The sequence below is a fragment of the Corylus avellana genome, chromosome 6 (assembly GCF_965113065.1).
Source record: "Corylus avellana chromosome 6, dhCorAvel1.hap1.2, whole genome shotgun sequence".
Lineage (NCBI taxonomy): Eukaryota > Viridiplantae > Streptophyta > Magnoliopsida > Fagales > Betulaceae > Corylus > Corylus avellana.
Window position 1 is genome coordinate 18,429,442 of NC_142495.1, and position 19,153 is coordinate 18,448,594.

The 19,153-nt window shown below is 37.0% G+C and overlaps 2 protein-coding genes and 1 non-coding gene across 4 annotated transcripts; 2 read left to right on the plus strand and 1 right to left on the minus strand.

Annotated features, from left to right (window-relative positions):
• The first annotated feature begins 2,489 nt into the window (after positions 1-2,489).
• LOC148584970 (protein ALTERED PHOSPHATE STARVATION RESPONSE 1-like) lies at positions 2,490-7,497 on the plus strand. Its single transcript, XM_088517769.1, has 4 exons — positions 2,490-3,605; positions 4,036-4,214; positions 5,483-5,706; positions 6,486-7,497. The coding sequence occupies exons 1-4, from the start codon at positions 2,621-2,623 to the stop codon at positions 7,285-7,287; spliced, it is 2,190 nt and encodes a 729-aa protein (XP_088373895.1). The 5' UTR covers positions 2,490-2,620; the 3' UTR covers positions 7,288-7,497.
• A 765-nt stretch (positions 7,498-8,262) lies between these two features.
• Positions 8,263-11,660, minus strand: LOC148584971 (ras-related protein RHN1-like). Of its 2 annotated transcripts, none has more exons than XM_088517280.1 (7): positions 11,491-11,660; positions 10,868-10,945; positions 10,601-10,768; positions 9,954-10,002; positions 9,296-9,369; positions 8,892-8,985; positions 8,263-8,564 (listed from the first exon to the last, which is right to left on the minus strand). In XM_088517280.1, exons 1-7 carry the CDS (start codon positions 11,527-11,529, stop codon positions 8,464-8,466), a joined length of 603 nt encoding a protein of 200 aa, XP_088373406.1. In that variant the 5' UTR covers positions 11,530-11,660; the 3' UTR covers positions 8,263-8,463. The 2 variants fall into 2 exon arrangements, with proteins under 2 accessions (XP_088373406.1, XP_088373407.1); XM_088517281.1 differs by having other exon boundaries at positions 11,487-11,659.
• A 2,052-nt stretch (positions 11,661-13,712) lies between these two features.
• Positions 13,713-13,819, plus strand: LOC148584972 (small nucleolar RNA R71). The gene has a single exon (XR_015912767.1). It is a non-coding gene; the product is annotated as a small nucleolar RNA R71 (small nucleolar RNA).
• The last annotated feature ends 5,334 nt before the right edge of the window (positions 13,820-19,153 follow it).

The following is a 19,153-nucleotide window of genomic DNA, read 5'->3' on the forward strand; positions in this document are numbered from 1 at the left end:
GGGCCTGTTGCTTATACATTGGGGTTCAGGTGTGCAAAAATGGTCAACATGAATTTCGCCTTGGATCAGATTTCTGAAGGAAATTCCGGTTGGATTTTGGGACAAACGGGCCAAACAGAACATCAGCTTGGGTTTATTAAAAAATACAAAACAAAAATAAAATTTGGCCCATCCAAACGAGGCATAAAAAATGTTTTGCATTAAAAAAGTGAAAAAAATTTGTTTATAGTGATTTTTTTATTTAAATAATAATAAAAAGTGATTGATATGATGTAAAAAGTAAAAATCTTATAATTAATTTTGAGAAGAACGCTAGATGTTTTTTTTTTTTTTTTTGTTCCAAGAATACCTCATACAAATTGAATTACTATCTTTCGTTTTTTAACTTTACTTATGGGCATTCGTACCTTTTTTTTATTTATTATTATTATTATTATTATTATTATTTTATGAAAAACACTGCCACCTCTAACGGTATAAAATAATAAAAAATTAAAAGTAATCATTTTTAAAATGACTCAAAAAGCAACGAAAATCTGATTTCCGACAGCCCATGACAAGTTGGCAGGCAGAAGCACCGTATAAAGAGGAGAAGGCAATCTAAGAAGAATCAGAAAGTGGTGGGTCCCAATCCAATGTTCTCTGCTGTTTCTGCATCAACTGGGACTCACGCTGTTTCTTCTTCAGTGAAACGAAAGAGAATGTTCCTTCTCGTTCAATCTTCATGCTCCTCCAAGCGCGTGTGCTTTTCTATTTTTCTTTTTTCTTTTTTTTATAGAGATTTTTATTATTTTGCATTTGGTAAAAACTAAAACAAAAATAAAATTATTAAATAGACTTGTTCACCAAAACAATGTCTTTTTGTCCGTGGTATCCTTTTGATTTATGTCAATTTTGTAGGTTTAAATTTCACCAATCCCATAATACCCTGATCTAATAGGAGTGAGATTCTTTACAATTTTCTTTAAATTTAAAATTTTTAAATTCATAAATTTTAACCGTTGATGTTTTTTAAGTGTCTAAAATAAGTCATGTTTTAGTATTTATACGAGTAATGCTACAAGTCCCTCTTGTATCACTCTTGAATCCATCCAAGAATAATGTGATTATTAAAATCAATATTGGGTTTGTGATTGATCATTATTAGATTTTAATCAAATTATGATTTTAATAGCCACATTATTCTTGGAGAAATTTAAGAGCGATTTTTAAAATTACTCGGAAGCTACTCTCAAGGAATTTAATAAGCCATGTTTACTCATTAAATGCTGAAACATGGTTTATTTTAGACACCTAGATGAAATGAACGGTTGAGATTTATGAATTTAAAAATCTCAAATTTAAAGAGAATTTTAAGAAATCTCAATCCGTTCTCATAATATATTTTTTTAAAAAAAAACAGATTAGTCAATTTGAACCGTAAAATAAAATAAATATTTAAATATTGAGCTAGATGTATATATCTATACAAAATTATTATTATCTCTAAGAAGTAGCTCAATTGGTTAGGACCATGCCTAATAAAACATAGGTTACTAATTTAAATTTCTCTTTTTTTTTTTTTTTTTTTTTCGCAAACATGTAATATATATAACTAAATGATGCCTGAACCGTAAAATCTAACAACGTTGTCCAATTATCTATTTTTCCTGTGCTATATCTATCGGCAACCAGACATGAGACAGCGCCTTCCCATTTCTATTATTGCGTTTAATCTGCTCCCTATATGCTTTTTGTAAGCCTGTACACATTAACCCATTTTCATGGGTTTGCGTAGAGCCTACGCTTTTGACATTTTGCAACAAGATTGGCACCAAAACCAAGATAAGATTTGGAGGAAATTTTCAAAAATGACCGCAATTTAATTTTTATTAGAATTAATTTCTTTGAATTTTACGTATGTCTCATTAAATTTTACTCATAAAAGGGAAGAGAGAAAAATAAATTATTTAATCAATAAATAAATAAATAAATAATATTTTTTATATTTGGTGAATACTATTTACTTTATTCATTTTTTTTGGTTAAAGTAGTGAGTCTGAAAAATAGAAATTTAAGCAACTTTTATTAAATTGTTTTACCAAAATAATTCAAAAATAGTTTTGGAGAGGCTGCAAGAAGTACTCTTGGACTATAATTTAGTCAGATTAGAAGAAGTGCATGTAATTTTTTCTGTTTAAGTCTCTTCAGTGTAATTTTCAAAGAGTCAATCAGAAGTCTAATTATAATTTTAATAATCACATTATTCTTAATAAAACACAAATATAATAAAAATAGGCATCTTAAAATTACTCGGTACTAGAGTCACACCCAGATAATAAACTAACTATAATTGATCTCATTCGCCTGTATTTATTGATTGCTATAATAGAAATTACATTAAATTTTCCATATGAAAATGCTCTAAAAATGAAAGAAAAATAAAAAAGTATTTCCTTAAATTAAGAAGTGGGGCAGGGGATTTTTGAAGTTTGTAAGAATAAAACAAAGCTTGGGATTGACTCTTCCACTCCTGGAGATCTGTGATCACCGTTGAATAAACAATTCCTTCCATCTCTGCTACCTCCGAGTCCTGCTAATCCCGAAGCCACTCAATTTCTCTCTCTCTCTCTCTTTGAAAATGGGTTGCAGCCAATCGAAGATCGAGAACGAGGAGGCGGTGTCGCGCTGCAAGGACCGCAAGCTCTACATGAAGGAAGCGGTGTCGTTCCGGAACGCGTTTGCGGCCGCCCACTCCTCCTACACCACCTCTTTGAAGAACACGGGAGCTGCCCTCAGCGACTACGCTCACGGTGAGGTCATCAGCCACTTCTCTTCCTCCGTCTCCGTCTCCCAACCGGCGCTCCCATCCTCCTCCTCCTCCTCCTCCTCCGCCGCCACCGTCGCTGTTTCGTTAGACAATCTCAATCTTCCCCCTCCTCCTCCTCCTCCTCCCACTCTCAACAGTTCGCCTCTCCAGCGCGCTGTAACCATGCCCGAGCTCAAGATCCCCAAGCCAGAGCCGCCAGGGGCGGTGGCGGCCTCAACGATCATGGAAGAGGAGGAGGGCGACGAATCCGATGGAGAGGACCCGCGTACCCGCCTGAAAAGGCGTACAGGTAGCAGCAATAGGAACGCTAGTGTTATGGAGGACGAGGTGGCCCCGCCGCCGGTGACGCGGGTCCCGCAGGAGGAGGTGCCGATGCCGTCGCAACACCACGATACTACGTACGAATACTTCTTCTCGGTGGACAACATGCCCGGGGCGGCCTTGAGCGACCCACCGCCGGTGGAGGAGGTGAACGTGAGGAACGAGGAGACTGAGCGGAATGCGTTCAAGGAAAAGCCTAAGAGAGTGGAAGATGACGGCGGTGGTGGTGCTGAAGTGAGGGGGGTGGAGAAGGTTGAGCTTGCGGCGCCTGCGGCAGGGAAGACTCTGAAGAAGATGAAGCAGGGGAGTGGTGGGGCGGAGGGGAAGAAGATGGTGAAGGGGAGTGTGAATTTGTTGCAGATATTTTTGGAGCTTGATGATCATTTCTTGAAGGCTTCGGAGGGTGCCCACGAGGTTTCGAAGATGCTCGAGGCGACCCGGTTACACTATCACTCTAACTTCGCCGATAATCGAGGTAATGGGCTTGAATTGGTTCATGGTTTGGAGGGTTTTAATCGAGTTGTTGATTTCACTATGTTTTGGGTATGAGTTTTGTTTGTCTTTTTTACTGTAAAATTAGGTTGACAGCTATTGTTTGTGAATTACAAGTTGGTTTGTATTGAAGTGATGGTGTGGCCCTTAATGCTATACATCAGCCCCATCCCCCAAGGATAATGTAGCGTGGTCCCCCAACCAAAAAACCAATCTCTATGCACCAAATGCTGTGAGAGACCACTCCACGGGTGATATATAGCATTACTCTCATAGTAGTAGTATACTTTATGAGAATGAGTGATTGGTCCTTGGTTTGTGATTGTTACCCAAAACGTTGATCTCATTGCTGTCATGTAATCTTTAGCTTCTAATGACGTTTTAGGCGTTTTACATTGCTAATTTCGTGACAGGTCATATTGACCACTCTACTAGAGTGATGCGCGTTATTACATGGAATCGATCATTTAAAGGATTAAATACTGACAATGACGATGGGAAGGATGACTTTGACTCAGAAGAGCAAGAAACTCATGCCACTGTGCTGGATAAGTTGCTAGCATGGGAGAAAAAGCTATATGATGAAGTGAAGGTATCTTGCAGTTATCCTTGATTTTGTTCCCTCGCACTGTCCTCATAACAAATTTTCATTTTGCATGAATTGATCCCTGATATATTTAACCCCTTGTTTTCGGATGACTGAAGGCCTTAAAATGACCAATGATATGATAATTTCTTCTTGGCACATACATTTTGGCAGAATGGCTTTCAGCTCTTGTATTGTATTACAATTATGGTGTTGTTCTCTGCGTGTGCACACATTTGTGTGCAGATGTACGCATGTTTGTGCATGTGTGACGCGCTAAATTCCAGCTTTACTGAGGGAAGATTGCTACTTAGCAATTGAAGTCTGTTTGGGTTGGAGTATTTGACTAGACCTAGAAAATAGTTTGATCTTGGTTCCTGATCTGTGAAATAGACCATAGTAAGCCCCATGCTTGGGGGACCATATTGAACCTCAGTGGCGTCTATAGATGAATCAAAATGACTAGTTGGGTGTATTTTGACTTTCCCCGGAATCATGTTGCCACACAAGCGGTACAGCTCCTCTATATGATGCTTGACATCGTAGTCCTTTCAACTTATGTATAATATCAATGGCAAGCCTTGGCAAGTGGATTACTTGACCCTGTTTGCTGTTTCCATCCTGCCAATTATAGAAGTCCTAGTCCAGAATTATTGGAGGGAAGTGTTTGTTTTTATTGATGTTCTTTGAGTTTAAACAAGTCTAGTGTGATTTAATGTATGGTGCACAATATGAGATGAATGGATAGATAGGTAGGACATCCAAGGTAGGATTTCGGTAAATCTTGTCAAAGGTAGTGTGCATTTTAGGTCATACTGCCCTCTGTGGGAATGAGCACCTTGGTTTAGAACACTGCCTGACACAAATGCATATTTGTGCTTTTCCTCATTGGTTGGGAAAAATGGCTGTAGAGATACAAAGAAAATCATGACTGTGCAGGGCAATGCTACATTATTGAGCTCTTACTTTGATTGGTTTATATAAGTATGTTACTCAAAAGTCAAAAGTTCCATCTCCAGTTGAGCAATTTGGCATCAAGATATCAACCTTGACTTGGCACCCTTGTCTTGGCCAATGTAGAACAGTTAGCTTGGATTTAGCAAAATATAACCCTTTAGTCAATGTAAACCCATACTATGTCATTCTGCAACATTTTATTTTCTTTCTTTCTTTTACTAAAGTGTAGCTGTTGTAGCGCATTTAACTTTTGTTTATATTTCAAAGCAACCATATACATTATTTAGTATTATTTGTGGTTTACCTTTGCTTGTTAGGCAGGTGAGCTTATGAAATTTGAGTACCAAAAAAAGGTTACTTCACTGAACAGGCAAAAGAATCGAGGTACCAACTCTGAAGCATTGGAGAAAGCAAAAGCAGCAGTAAGTCATCTTCACACAAGATACATTGTTGACATGCAATCCATGGATTCTACGGTTTTAGAGATAAACCGTTTACGGGATGAACAATTATACCCAAAACTTGTTCAGCTTGTCGATGGGTGAGTGGCAATGAGGAAAGTAGTGTGAAAGTTCCACTTGACTGGTATCTTATTTGATTTGAGTGAAATAATATATTTTCTTGATAAACACTTGTTATCTCCTATGTCTTGTTATTTAATTCTGAATTCATCAAAAAGAAACGGTAAATTCTTGATGTGTGGGTTTGTAAGACCAGTTTAGACAAGATTTATTGATAGGTAGAACAAGATTTATTGTACAGTCATCACCTTGATCCATGAAAATTGTCTATGTGCTAAGATGATAATAAATGGCTGTCTATGCATAGTTTGCGAACTCCAATTTTTGTTATCTCATATTTTCTGCTTGATTCTGTGGGCAACATTGCTCCACATATTCGTTTAATATTCCTTTGTGGGAAAGGAACTGGTTCTTTTAATTATGTGCTCTTATGATTTACTAGGTTTCTGAATATTGTTCAACTTTTAAGCTTTCAATTTAACACGTTACATTTTATTTTATCCTTCGTTGCCTTTTGGCTGATGTGGTTTGCATGATGTCATGATAAATGCCTTCCCATCCTCAAACCATGATTTTGCAAAAAACCCATAGAGATGTTGTAATAGTGATGCCATTAAGCACTTCTTTGGGGAACTGAATTTGTTGATTCACATCCATATTTGGCTGGTATTGTACCATTTACAGCGTTTTCATTTAGTACCATTTCTCACTTGCATGTGTTTGAACAATTCCCCCACCCCAAAAAAACACCTTAATTATGAATTTGTTATGCCATTAGTAATTATCGTATGAACTGCAGGATGGCTATTATGTGGGAAACCATGCGATTTCACCATGAGAGCCAGTCAAAGATTGTGACTGCCCTGGGATCTGTTGACATCACCCAATCGCCCAAGGAAACAACTGAGCATCACCATGAGCGCACATTCCAGCTGTGGGTTGTTGTGCAGGACTGGCATTCACAATTTCAGAAGCTATTGACCCATCAGAAAGAGTACATTAAGGCCCTCAACAATTGGTTAAAACTAAATCTCATCCCCATTGAAAGCAGCTTGAAAGAGAAGGTTTCTTCACCACCAAGGATTCAAAACCCCCCTATTCTGGGTCTGCTCCATGCTTGGCATCATCATCTGGAGAAACTACCTGATGAACTTGCAAGAACAGCTATATTCAACTTTGCTGGTGCATTAAATACTATATGTCAGCAGCAAGAAGAAGAGCTGAAATTGAAGCAAAAATGTGAGGACACCCAGAAGGACCTTGAACGCAAGAAACGACAATTTAAAGACTGGTATGAAAAGTACATGAAGAGGATGGCACAAGATGAGTCAAATGAAGCGGGGACAGAAGATAACACTCAAAAAGATCTCCTTGTGGAGAAGCAGTTTATGGTGGAATCATTGGAGAAGAAGTTGGAGGACGATGTTGAAGACTACCATAGGCAGTGCATTCAGGTTAGGGAGAAGTCTTTGGCAAGTTTTAAAACCCGCTTGCCGGAGCTCTTTAGAGCAATGTCAGCTTTCGCCGATGCATGTTCAAAAATGTACAGAAACTTGAGTCCCATATCAAAGCCCCACAATTCAAGCCAGAGCTCATCATAAGAATGTTTTGTCAGCCTGGTATTATTTGCTTATTTGTGTGTGTTGTACTGTTACATAATTTACAATCTCTTTGGGAAAAGCCCTGAGAATGATATGCAGTTGTGTCCAAATTGATTTCGGCATATTGTTATTAGTTCCTTACTGCTGTGAGAATGTATATATGCTATTTTTCTTTGGTCTTAATGGCGACTTGGAGGTATCCTTTTTTTCCCCTCATGTCTTGTTGCAAACTTTTGTTGATTAACCTATCTTGCATTGAAGAAATTCAAATGTGGTAGCTGAACTGTGGGCTGTTGCATTGGGCATTTGGCTCCCCATTAGAGGTCTGTCGTTGGCCTGACAAAATCCCACCCGATCATTTGCAGGGTGAATTTGAATTGATGAGATAAATTGCATTCTGATGGTTGAAGATTATGGACCTCTGGGGGTGGCCATTTGGCCACGAACCCATGACAATTTTTTGTTTTGCTGATTTCTGGGAAAATGACTTGCATTGTTTTTTTTCCTCCCATTGTAAACCTCCATGAGGTTTTTGTCGCAATTTTACAAATGCCAAGTTTGATCGATACGGACTCTGATATTTATCTTGAATTTGCCTGCAGCTAGTTCAACATTTTTATTTTTATTTTTTGTTTTCCACTGGATGGTAGGTTTTGAGTACAAAAAGCAGAAAATGAATTACTTTCCAAACATAAATTGTTCAATCATCTTCCTCTTTCTGGGTTTAGAAACAAGGCATCATCTTATTTGATGCAAAAAGGATTTGAAGTTCTTTTCTTATTATCATTTTTCTTAAGTATAGTGTTATTATAATGGATGGCTTTCAGAATTGCCCAATCATGCTGCTACACATATTGATGAGCCTCCTTCAGCCTGTGTCTCAGAATTCCACCAGGCCCCTTCTAAAATTGAATCATAGATTTCTTTTTCTGGGATTTCTGTAAGCATCAATTTCTTGCATGGTCTGTCCAAAAATAACTGTAAAGAGTACAACTTGTCCTTCAACTTTGTTCATTTACATAAAATTTGATTTTGTGTGAGCAATTTCTTTACAGATATTGGAAGCACCTGAATATGGGATTGTAAGAAATGACCTGGCTTTGAAAAATGAGCATGTTATTACAATGAAAATCAAGAGTCATTGGTTACTCAAACACTCCTGAAATGATGGGGATGTCAAACTGAACAACAAAATATTTTTCTTCTTCTATCTTGTGTTTCATTGTTTAGATTCATCCCACTTCGCTTTGGGGGGATTGCTCTTGCCAGTCTTTTTGCTGCAAAAGGTGAAACTAATTGAATGATCCAAGCCTAGCAGATTAATTTCTCAAGAATATAACTCTAGAAGAAAAGCTAAAAATATGAAAAATAGATAACAGAGGGCTTAAGCTGATGCAATAATCTACATGTTATGTGCAGGATGACCCAAGCTAAACATGCCAAATGCTTGTATCCAATGATCATGTAATACTGATTTTAGTCGGAGGGAGTATGTGTGTGTATGTGGGCGTGAGCTATATCCGACGTGTGCTCGTGGACAGGCAGCCAATGCAATGGAGGAGCCATATCCTTCTATTGATATAATGAAATTAAAATTTATTTACCTATTTCAAAGAAGAGCTCATTGATATTCTGTGCGGTTTTTGCAGATGTTTCAATGAAAAACATTCCATTTTCTTGAGAAAATTGCTCTCCATCCTGCAATAAAAAATAAAAAATAAAATAAAATAAATAAATAAAAAAAGGCTTAAGAGAAGCCATTGGTGTACAGTTAAATATATGTGACACATTAGACAGAAATAATCCCAACGAACGAACAAGTGCACTTGGGTTTGACAAATTTAGTATAACCATGGATCTTCATAAAACAGTCATGCAGATGTATTAAAAAGAGAAAAGCTGGAGAATTGTTGATCAGGATAGTATTAGCAAATGAAAATTTGTTGACTGAACAACAATAGTTAAGTTGATCATTAAGAAATAAACATAGCATCAGTCTCTTAGATACCTGAGTCTCAATCTCTCTCTTTGCGTCCAAATCGGACTTGTTTGCAACCAATGCCATCACCAAATTTTGATTTCCTAGAAACAGTGACATGGGAAATGATATAAAGAGCAAAATACCATCAATAGCTTAATAATTATCGTAAAATTTAACTACGCATTCTTTTTAAGTATAATACAGGGTCCACTCATGTGTATACATGAGAAAAGAGCTCAATGATGATTTAAACGAAGAGTTGGAGGCACAATTTTTAATTTCTGACTGCATAGTATAAAGTAAAGAGAGTGAAGGGCCTGGCATGGAAGAAAGATGCAGATTATATAATCTTAAACTAAAAGATACTGATAAATAGGCCAAGTATGTCACTTTTTATGACATATAAATGTGATAACAACAACAAAGCTGAGTCATACATATTACATATCTGATGATAAATTTGCAACATTCACAGAATCAGAAGCTTCTATGAATGGCATACTGGCATTACCAAGTGATGAGTGCTTTTTGCATACAAAGAATATTCAATTGGTCATCATACTGAGTCAAGATAAGCGATAGTAAATGATATAAAATGATTTAAATATCAAGGATCTTTTACTTTAAGGGAAAAATATATATATATATATATACATGTTGAGAGCACCAATTTGGATGACCTCACCTTGTCTTTGCAGTTCTTGAACCCATTTTTTGGCTCGAGTGAATGTATCCTGAGGCCAAAACACCATAAAAAGGGTATAGACTTATTATACAAAGAAGATGAGTAATGGACTGAAAAATGGAAAACATGGCCTTCTTTTAAATCAAAATTAGCTGAAACCTTGACCCACAAGCATAAGAAAGATTGGCAAGCATAGGCAGCCTATATGAAAATAGGACCAGCAGACAGTAGCTTTACAGAAATATTCAATGCTGACACTTGAATGATAGTAACCTCAAAATCCATTGTCTACAAAATAAGGATTGTCTACTAAATGTCAACCTATGCAAAAGAAATGATCATACGAAAAATATTACATAGCCATAGTTCACTGAACATTATGCGCACGGATACTATTTGCCAAAGAGAAGATGGGAGGAATTTTTTCAAAATAACATATCTTAAGGGAGAGAAGTGAATGATATATTGTTCTAAGAGTTGGCTTTCTAAGGGATATGGATCGACTACAGCAACTTTCTGTTCTCTTCAATAGGAAGAACAAAGGAAGGAATCAGAGTCCTATAGAAGAATTACTTGTTAATGACAATTTGCCATGAAGAAATAAATCATATTGCCACAAAAGTTGCAAGAAATTCCATAAATAGTACCGTGCTAGATATGTCATACACCACAACAGCTGCTGCAGCACCACGATAATACATAGGAGCCAAGCTATGATATCGCTCTTGTCCTGCAGTATCCCATATATCAAACTTCACTGTGGCTTCAGCTAAGGACAGAATCTGGGTGAAAAAAGCTGCTCCAATGGTTGGTTCCTGCATTTAGAGAAATGCCAGGGACCCTCAAATTTAAAATATGTAAATGAACACCCATAGAAAAGAACTTGATGGAAGAAACATGTGATAAACATGAACCTGGTGATCAAAAAACTGGCCTTTGACAAATCTTAAGACCAAACTGGTCTTCCCAGTTCCCATGTCCCCTAGAAGCACCTATGGAGAAGAGTTTGCAAGTGTTAGAATGAGAGATGTCATAGTCAGATAAGTCATCAGCTAAAGTTTCTTGCTACACTAAAAATTCAAAATGAGGAGTTACTGGGTATTGTATATTTTAGAAAATCAGGGCAAGAACCACATAGTATGCCAGAAATTGTTCAATTAGCTTGGTCTCAACTTGAAGCAAGCTGCTAAGCAATGGAGATATTAGGGTTCACAACGAATCCAAATATTGATACAACACCATTGAATCCAATTTCCTTGAGCAGCCTGATTCTAAAAGTGTGATTTGGAGCTACAGGGTTTATGGGTAATTGATATGAAACTCAATCAATTACATTATCTATCAAAGATCATTATTTTGCCAACCAAACTACCATATTGAACTTTTAAAAGAATATATAAATTAAAAATCAAATTTTAAAACCTAGCTGCTCATATATGGGCTATGTTAACATAAACACTTTGAGGTGAGGATAAATAACATGAAGAAGAAACATAGAAATACAGAATAACTCAAGAAAAGGGGAAGACATACCCACCAGCTTGGCTTGTATAATCTTGTTGCCAGGCTTGGCCATTTTGACTACTCCGATGAGAACTGTAAGAGTTTATTATAGAAAGAGAGAGGACTTTGAGAGAGAGAGAGGGCCTTGTGGGTTGAAAACAAAATTTATCTGAAGTTTTCAAATAGAGGAAAGCTCAATGGTATGGGGAACAAGAAAGCTGACTGAGAAAAGGGCTCCAGTAAGACTGGTAGTTTGTTGACTGGTAGCCGTACGTTTGTGTTGCACTATTCTCACTAGAGAAATGCTAAATTTTGGCTACTGTGACCAGGCACATCAGTCGGTGGATTTTTTTTTCTTTTTTTTTTTAAAAAAACAAATACTATCTTCAAAGTATCTCCCATCGACAATATTTCCTTACACTACCAAAAACATAAAAATAACCTTAAAACATTTTCAAATAAGACAAAAATATTTTATAAATTTGAAAAAAAACATTTAAAAATAAATAAAAAACCAAAATTATTTGTTTAAAAAAATAACCCATTGGTTTTTTTTTTTTTTTTTTTTTCGTTTTTATTTATTTTTATTTTACTTTACATAGTTTTAGTTTTTATTTATTATTTATTATTTATTTTTATTTATTTATGAAAGATATTTTTGCCATTGGAATACATTGACATTGTTTTGGTAGTTTAGAAGGAGAAATTGACACAATTGATAGTTTGAGAGGATTGTCCATGGGATGGTAGTTTAAAGGGTGTATATGTACTTTTCTATTTTTTTTTTTTTTTTTTTTTTTTACATTTAAGAGTGAGATTATTTATGGTCAAAATCTCGGTGTGTTGAGCAATCACATGTAACATTATGAAACACTACTCATAAAATCTATAATTACTTTGATTTGAATTAAAGAGATGTAAAATATTTTATTGATATATATTTGATGGAAATTAATTATTCTAAGTCTTAGGCAATAACATTTTAGTAAGGAGATACTAAAATAAAATATACTCAATGAACTATGATTTTAAGAGTATAGAATAATGGACATAAATTTCTTCAAACCCGGTATGGAGGAAATATCATCTAACCCATGTAAATAATGCAAAGTGTCTGATGTTAATGAAGTCTCAGTGCTCTCTTCCTTTTCCTGATGTGGTTCCTCTAGAACCTCAGTTTGCTCCTCCTTCCTCTCTTCCACCTTGTTGTTCTCAGGAGTGGAATCCAATAAGGCCTCAGCTTGCTCACGTATCATGACAAGGTCCAGATTAAATTCAAATTGAGCAAAGTATTCTGCCAATGGATCCTCCAGACTTGGCTCACTACACATCTTAGCTTGCTTGAGGAATTTGTCAAGATCCAAGTCACATCCAATTTGATCAAAACGCTCTCCCACCGGATCCTCAAGACTTGGCTCATTAGAAATTTTAGCATACTCAAGTAGCTTGTCCAGGTCTAGGTCACCTCCAAATTCATCAAAGTGCTCTCCCAAAGGGTTCCAAAGACTTGGCTCACAAAACATTTCCTCAACAATTTCTTCATTCCCTAGTGTGGTGATTGTTTGCTCATGATAATAAGTGCACTTGTCCTTCATGTATTTTCCATGAGGAGTGGTCACCGATTGACTTTGACACTCTTTTTCGTGGTATTGTTGAGGCCAATTGAAGGGAGGTGGCTCCTCTTCATGAGCTTCTATCTTGGTAGCGTATTCCAATAGTTGCATAATGGCTTCATTGTGGCTAAGAAAGGAGTATGATTGACCATGGAACTGAGGAGATGGCTCCTCTTCTTGGTGTTGTGAAGGCCAATAGATGGGAGATGGCTCCTCTTTATGATAATGTTGGGACAACTTGATGAGAGATGACTCCTAATCTGCAATTGAAAACATGGGACAAGTCTTAGTGGTGTGGTCCATATGGGAACATATGGCACATACCTTGACTTGTGTAACTTGTTGAACAGGAGCACTGCTATGATTAGTCATAGCTTTCATGAACATGTCCAGCTTTTTCTCCATGGCATCCATTTGAGCCTGAATTCCTCCATTGGTGCTCTCTTCATATATGCCTTTTCCTTTGAGTCCTTTTTTTCCTTTAGATGGGAATTGTTGGGAGCTCTCACTTAAGGTCTCAAAGAGTTCTATGGCTTCATAGTCGCTTTTCTCCATCAACATGTAACCACAAGCTAAATCTGCAAGACTCTTGTTAGGATCATTTAAACCCTCATAGAATGCCAATACCTGATCGTCTTGAGATATATTGTGATGAGGGCATCTGAGAAGTAGCTCATTAAAGTGTTCCCATGCCTCGAAGAAAAGGTCTCCATCTCTTTGCTGGAAAGTCATAATTTCCCTTCTCAATTGCCTTGTCTTTTGGGCTGGGAAAAATTTCTTTAAGAACTTTGTGGCCATCTCATCCCAAGTATGAATAGAACCTGCGGCCAAAGAATTGTACCATCTCTTAGTATTATATTTTAAAGAAAAAGGGAAGAGGATTAACCTGATTTCTTCTGGAGTTAAACCCTGAACATTTTGTGTCCTGCAGAAATCACAGAATTCTTGAATATGCCAATATGGGTTCTCTGTAGGTGTGCCTTTATAGTGTGGACTCATATTGAGCAACAGAGATAAATCGTAACTGCTCTGCACAATGGGCTGGAAATTAATGCATGATGGCTGATTGAGGATCTGGGGACTGAATGAACTTTTCATAGGTCTTTGCACCGGAGGTATATTGTTTCTCAACATGATTAAAACAAAAAGAAAATTAAATAACAAAAAAATAAATAAATAAATAAAAGAAATAAATCAGATATGTAATTAGTGCAGTAACTGTGCCGCTTTCTGGATGTGTGATCGATCACACCATGAGGTGTGCTCGATCGCCCTGGTTGGGCGCTCGAGCGCACCTCTAGAGGTAGAACAGGAACTGCGGCAAAAACTGGAAAAACATAAAAATTTAAAACAAAAATAAATTAAAAGAAAAAAAAAATTCAAACAATCCCTGGCAACGGCGCCAAAAACTTGTTGTCCACAATTACCTACCTAAATTAATAGGCAAATAATTGGATGTTTTACCCGCAAGTGCACGAGGTCAACACAGTAGTATAGGGTGCAAGCACGGGGTCATTCCCACGAGGATTGCTGAATTTTGTTTAAAATTAATTCTATAAGTAAACTAAAACAAAGATTGGAATTGAGTTGATAATGATAAAAGGGTAGGGCTTTGATATTCATCACTAAATATATTTAGCTAATATATCAATATTTCAATGTTTTGATCATATTATGAATATCTAATGTTTGTCAACCTAAGGGCATTGGTGTCTACTCATTAAGCTAATGATTTCCCTAAGCAACGAATTAGGCATGGGTGCCTACTCTAATTCTTTTTTTTCTTAAAGGATTTAGCATGGGTGTCTACTAAGTTGCTCTTTAAGAAAATATAAAACTATGAAAATCGACAAACACATGAGGCCTCGGGCATGGGTGTCTACTCCCAATTCCCCATGTTGATTAACTCAAGAACCCCGTGTGGATTTCTTTTGTTACTTTTATTAAACCCAGGACTCGGTCATCCAAATTGACTTAACTAACTAGTCCATACCACATGCATATGTTGATTAGACACACACATATGAAGAATTCATGAAAGTAGGCATTAATCAAGTTAAATATCACAACATGATCATCACAAGGGCGCCAATATTGAATATTAACTAAACATAACTAGGGCTTCAATCTAGTCCTACTAAATAAATTAGTTACACATAATAAAAGAAAAAAGAAAAAGGAAAAGGTAAAGAAAGAACCGAAAGGTAGCCTCCAATTCCTCTCCCAAAGTTGTGTCTTTTTCAGCTTGATTATTCTCAAGGTTTAGAGGTCTATTTATAGGGCTTTAGAAGTCTTTGTTACACTAGTAAACCTAGAAAATTCGTAAGGTTTTAGTCCTATTACAAGTGAGACTTGGAAAACCCTAATATGGAAGGAAAGGGAGTCTGTTCGCAGCTTCTAGAATTCTCCAGTGCACAGATGCGATCGATCGCAACCCGTGTGAGATCGATCACAAGTCTCCTGCGATCGATCACACTACCAGAAACTCTAACTTTTCCAAAATTCTCTCTTTGAGCCCAAATCTTCCAGATTTACTTCATTTTCTTCCAAAAGCCTACAAAAGCATGGAAAACACATAAATGAACTAAAATGGCATGAATTAACTAAAACTAAAGGATTAAAACATGTAAGTTAAAGGCTAAAAATATGAATATTTTAGCACTTAACAACCCCTAAATTATCGTACGTTTTGACAAGTCCCCAAAACTTCATAACGTCTCAATTTGAACCCCTAAACTTTCAATTGCAGTCAATTTGAACCCCCTTCGTCAGATTTAGCGGTTGACTTCTAATGGCAATACCTAAAAAGACCAAAATATCCCTAATTTTTTTTTTTTTTTTTATAAAACATTTTGGAATGAAGGGTAAATTTGAAATTTTATTAAAAAACTCATGGTTAAAAACATCATTGTCTCACTAACGTTTAAAATCTAACGGAGGGGTTCAAATTGACTGCGATTGAAAGTTCAGGGGTTCAAATTGAGAGGTTTTGAAGTTTATGAGACTTGTCAAAACGCGCGGTAATTCTAGGGTTTAAAGTAAAGTTTCCCTTTAAATTATTATCATATTAACTTATCAAGCTCTGCTCTCACTCCCCCACGCCACGCCTTCAGATTCTGGCAACGCCACACCCACACAGATCGGAGACGCCACCCTAGGATGACAACCAACAATGCTGCCACCCACCATCCAGTGCTTCTCTCCTCAAACGCTCCTCTCGCACCTCCCTTTCTATTCCCCTTCGTTCTTTAGAACCCACACATTCCGCCTCTACCACTTCTGGAACTGAAATCATCGGCTATGCCCACCCACCACGACACCAACTCAGACAACCATCGGCGATGCCCACCCACGCTTTGTTTTGTTTGCTTCCGAAAATGGGTAAGAATTTTAGGGCTTTGAAGTTACGAGTTTGAAACGGAATTTTTGGGTATGTGATAGATTACCAATTGTGGGCATGCAATTTCTGTGTGTCTTTTTGTCGATTTGCGTTGGTTTAGTTTTCGTAGATTTTGGGCATTCGGTTGAAACCCAATTTTGTGACAACCCGCTTAATATGACATGACTATTTTTTTTTTCTTTTAAAAAGCATTATCTACAATAAAGCGGATTGTCACAGTGGCATGGCGATACCGCAGTATGTCATGAACCCATGCATTAACCTGATTGACAGTATAATATGCTACACAGAGCGACATGCATCATCAATGATTTGTCAGAGTTCATATCTTTGCAGCGGAATATAAATAGCGTTAGACATATGTATCACATCAGAGCTGATTAATACATCTAAGTGATTAAAGCTTACATACAAAAGAACGGCTATACAAAAGTGTCACATGCGAGACGAGCCATATACAAAATAATAATGCCTAAGCATATACATGAATGCTCTACAAAAGAGGGCTATCAACTAGTCCAACAAAGTAAACACCCAATGTATCTAGGCCTCAGAATCCGTGGTAACCTAGATACATGGCTACAGGGACATCGTCTATTGTCTCTGTACCTGCATCAACAACATCGTCTGCACTTTGGGAATCACCACCACCCATGATACAGGCGGAATCATGAGTCCGCCGTCTCCACAAAATAGAGACGCTCAGCAGTATAAAACTTACTAGTTTTATCCAAAATAACAATTGAACTTTGTTCACACTACAAGATACATAGGCCAACGATAAAACATAGGGAAGTCATCATGCAATGTCTAGCCATAACAATATACATATATGTTCCGTCCCATACCAGTCACATATGCATATTGATACGTCTAGTAAAATCATCATCATCATACAATCATATGCTATGCATGCTTATGCTTATGCTCATGCTCATCATCTTGTGATAGTTCCATTGTGAGGCCAGCTCTCAATTGTGAGACAATACTCAATCACCACCAGAGTTATACATGAGGCCCGCTCAACGGTAGTGAGACCATACTCAATCACCACCGGAGTCATACATGCGGCCAGCTCTCGGTAGTGAGACCACACTCAATCACCACCGGAGTTGTCACCCTGTTTTCAATTATGCATTGGGCTAACTCAACAGTAGTGAGACCATACTCAATCACCACCGGAGTTGTCACCTCGTTTTTCATTATGCATTGGGCCAACTCCACAGTAGTGAGACCATACTCAATCACCCCGGGAGTCGAACCCCGTTTCCGTTATGCATGGGCTAGCTCTACGGTAGTGAGACCATACTCAATCACCACCAGAGTTGAACCCTGTTTCCGTTTCATTTCTCATGTCATGTTCATGCTTATGTCAATAAATTCTTGAACTCATATGCTATCATAACTCATATCATAAAATCATAAAATCATATCATAAACTATGTCAACCATCAAAATGCTCATAACAACATAATCATCACATTATCTTGTAAACCCATAAAATCTCATAGAAACATTACATCAAACATTCATCCAACATATCTCATGGAACATCATTAAATAGTCATATAATCACAAAACACCTTGTATCAATCATTCATCCAAAACATATTTTATACTTTAAAAACATAGTATCTTTTTGCCTAGTAAGTAAAATACTTGCCTTGATCCACTTGGGTTCTCTTAGCAACCTTGACCCACTTGCGAGTACCTATATATTTACATGATAAATACATAGTTAAACTCTATTATAGGATTTAACAACACAAACTTCACCAATATACTTGCATCCCACAAGCATCTCTCACTACAAGGGGACCCATAGAATTCATTTCCATGAAACCCATGAAAACCTAGGATTAATATGCACCTTAAATGTAATTAATCCATTTTAAATAGCATTCCTAGTGTTCCTATACCAAAAGCCCCAAATTTAATTCAAACTATAAAATTAGGGTTTACACCCATATTTCAATCGTTGGCAAAATTTAAGTTTCATTCCATTAATTTAACAACCCAATGCTTAAATAACGTGTAGCAATTCACTACACACAAAAGCGCTAAGCCAATTTTAGGAATTTAGCCATACACCCAAAAATTGACCTAACTTAGAGGAAAAATTAAGGATTACAAAATTACCTCAATCCAATCGGTAAATTGGATGTTTGAATGCCAACAAACGAAACCCGGTACTTGGAAATGGTAGTAAAGTGGGTTTGAATCAAAGCCCAAACTCAAACCTAGTTCATACATGAAAGAGAGTGAAATTGCTTGAGTGAGAACAATGGGTTTTAAGCCATAAAGAAAAATGTGTACAACCTTCTTAAGGGTGATTTTTGAGTTCAAAACCCAACTCCAACAATCTTAAACCCATATGGAATAGCAAGAGAAAATGAGGAGGAGAGAGTGAGAGAAATGAACTTACTATTTAGTTAACTATTTGCTATGGCTTCACTATTAGAAGCTCAAAATCCATGGCCAACCTTCATGCTTCACGTGGGAGAGGAAGAAATGAGAGAAGAGAGGAAATGGGGGAGACTTTCGGATGGGTTGGTTCTTCTCAAGTGAGGAGAAGCTAAAAAAATATGGAAGGAAGCAAGCTCAATGTGTAGTTCACGTGAGCCAAGGGAGCGGATAAAGGTGTGATGCAGAAATTACAGAAATGCCCCTCTAGCTTAAATGAA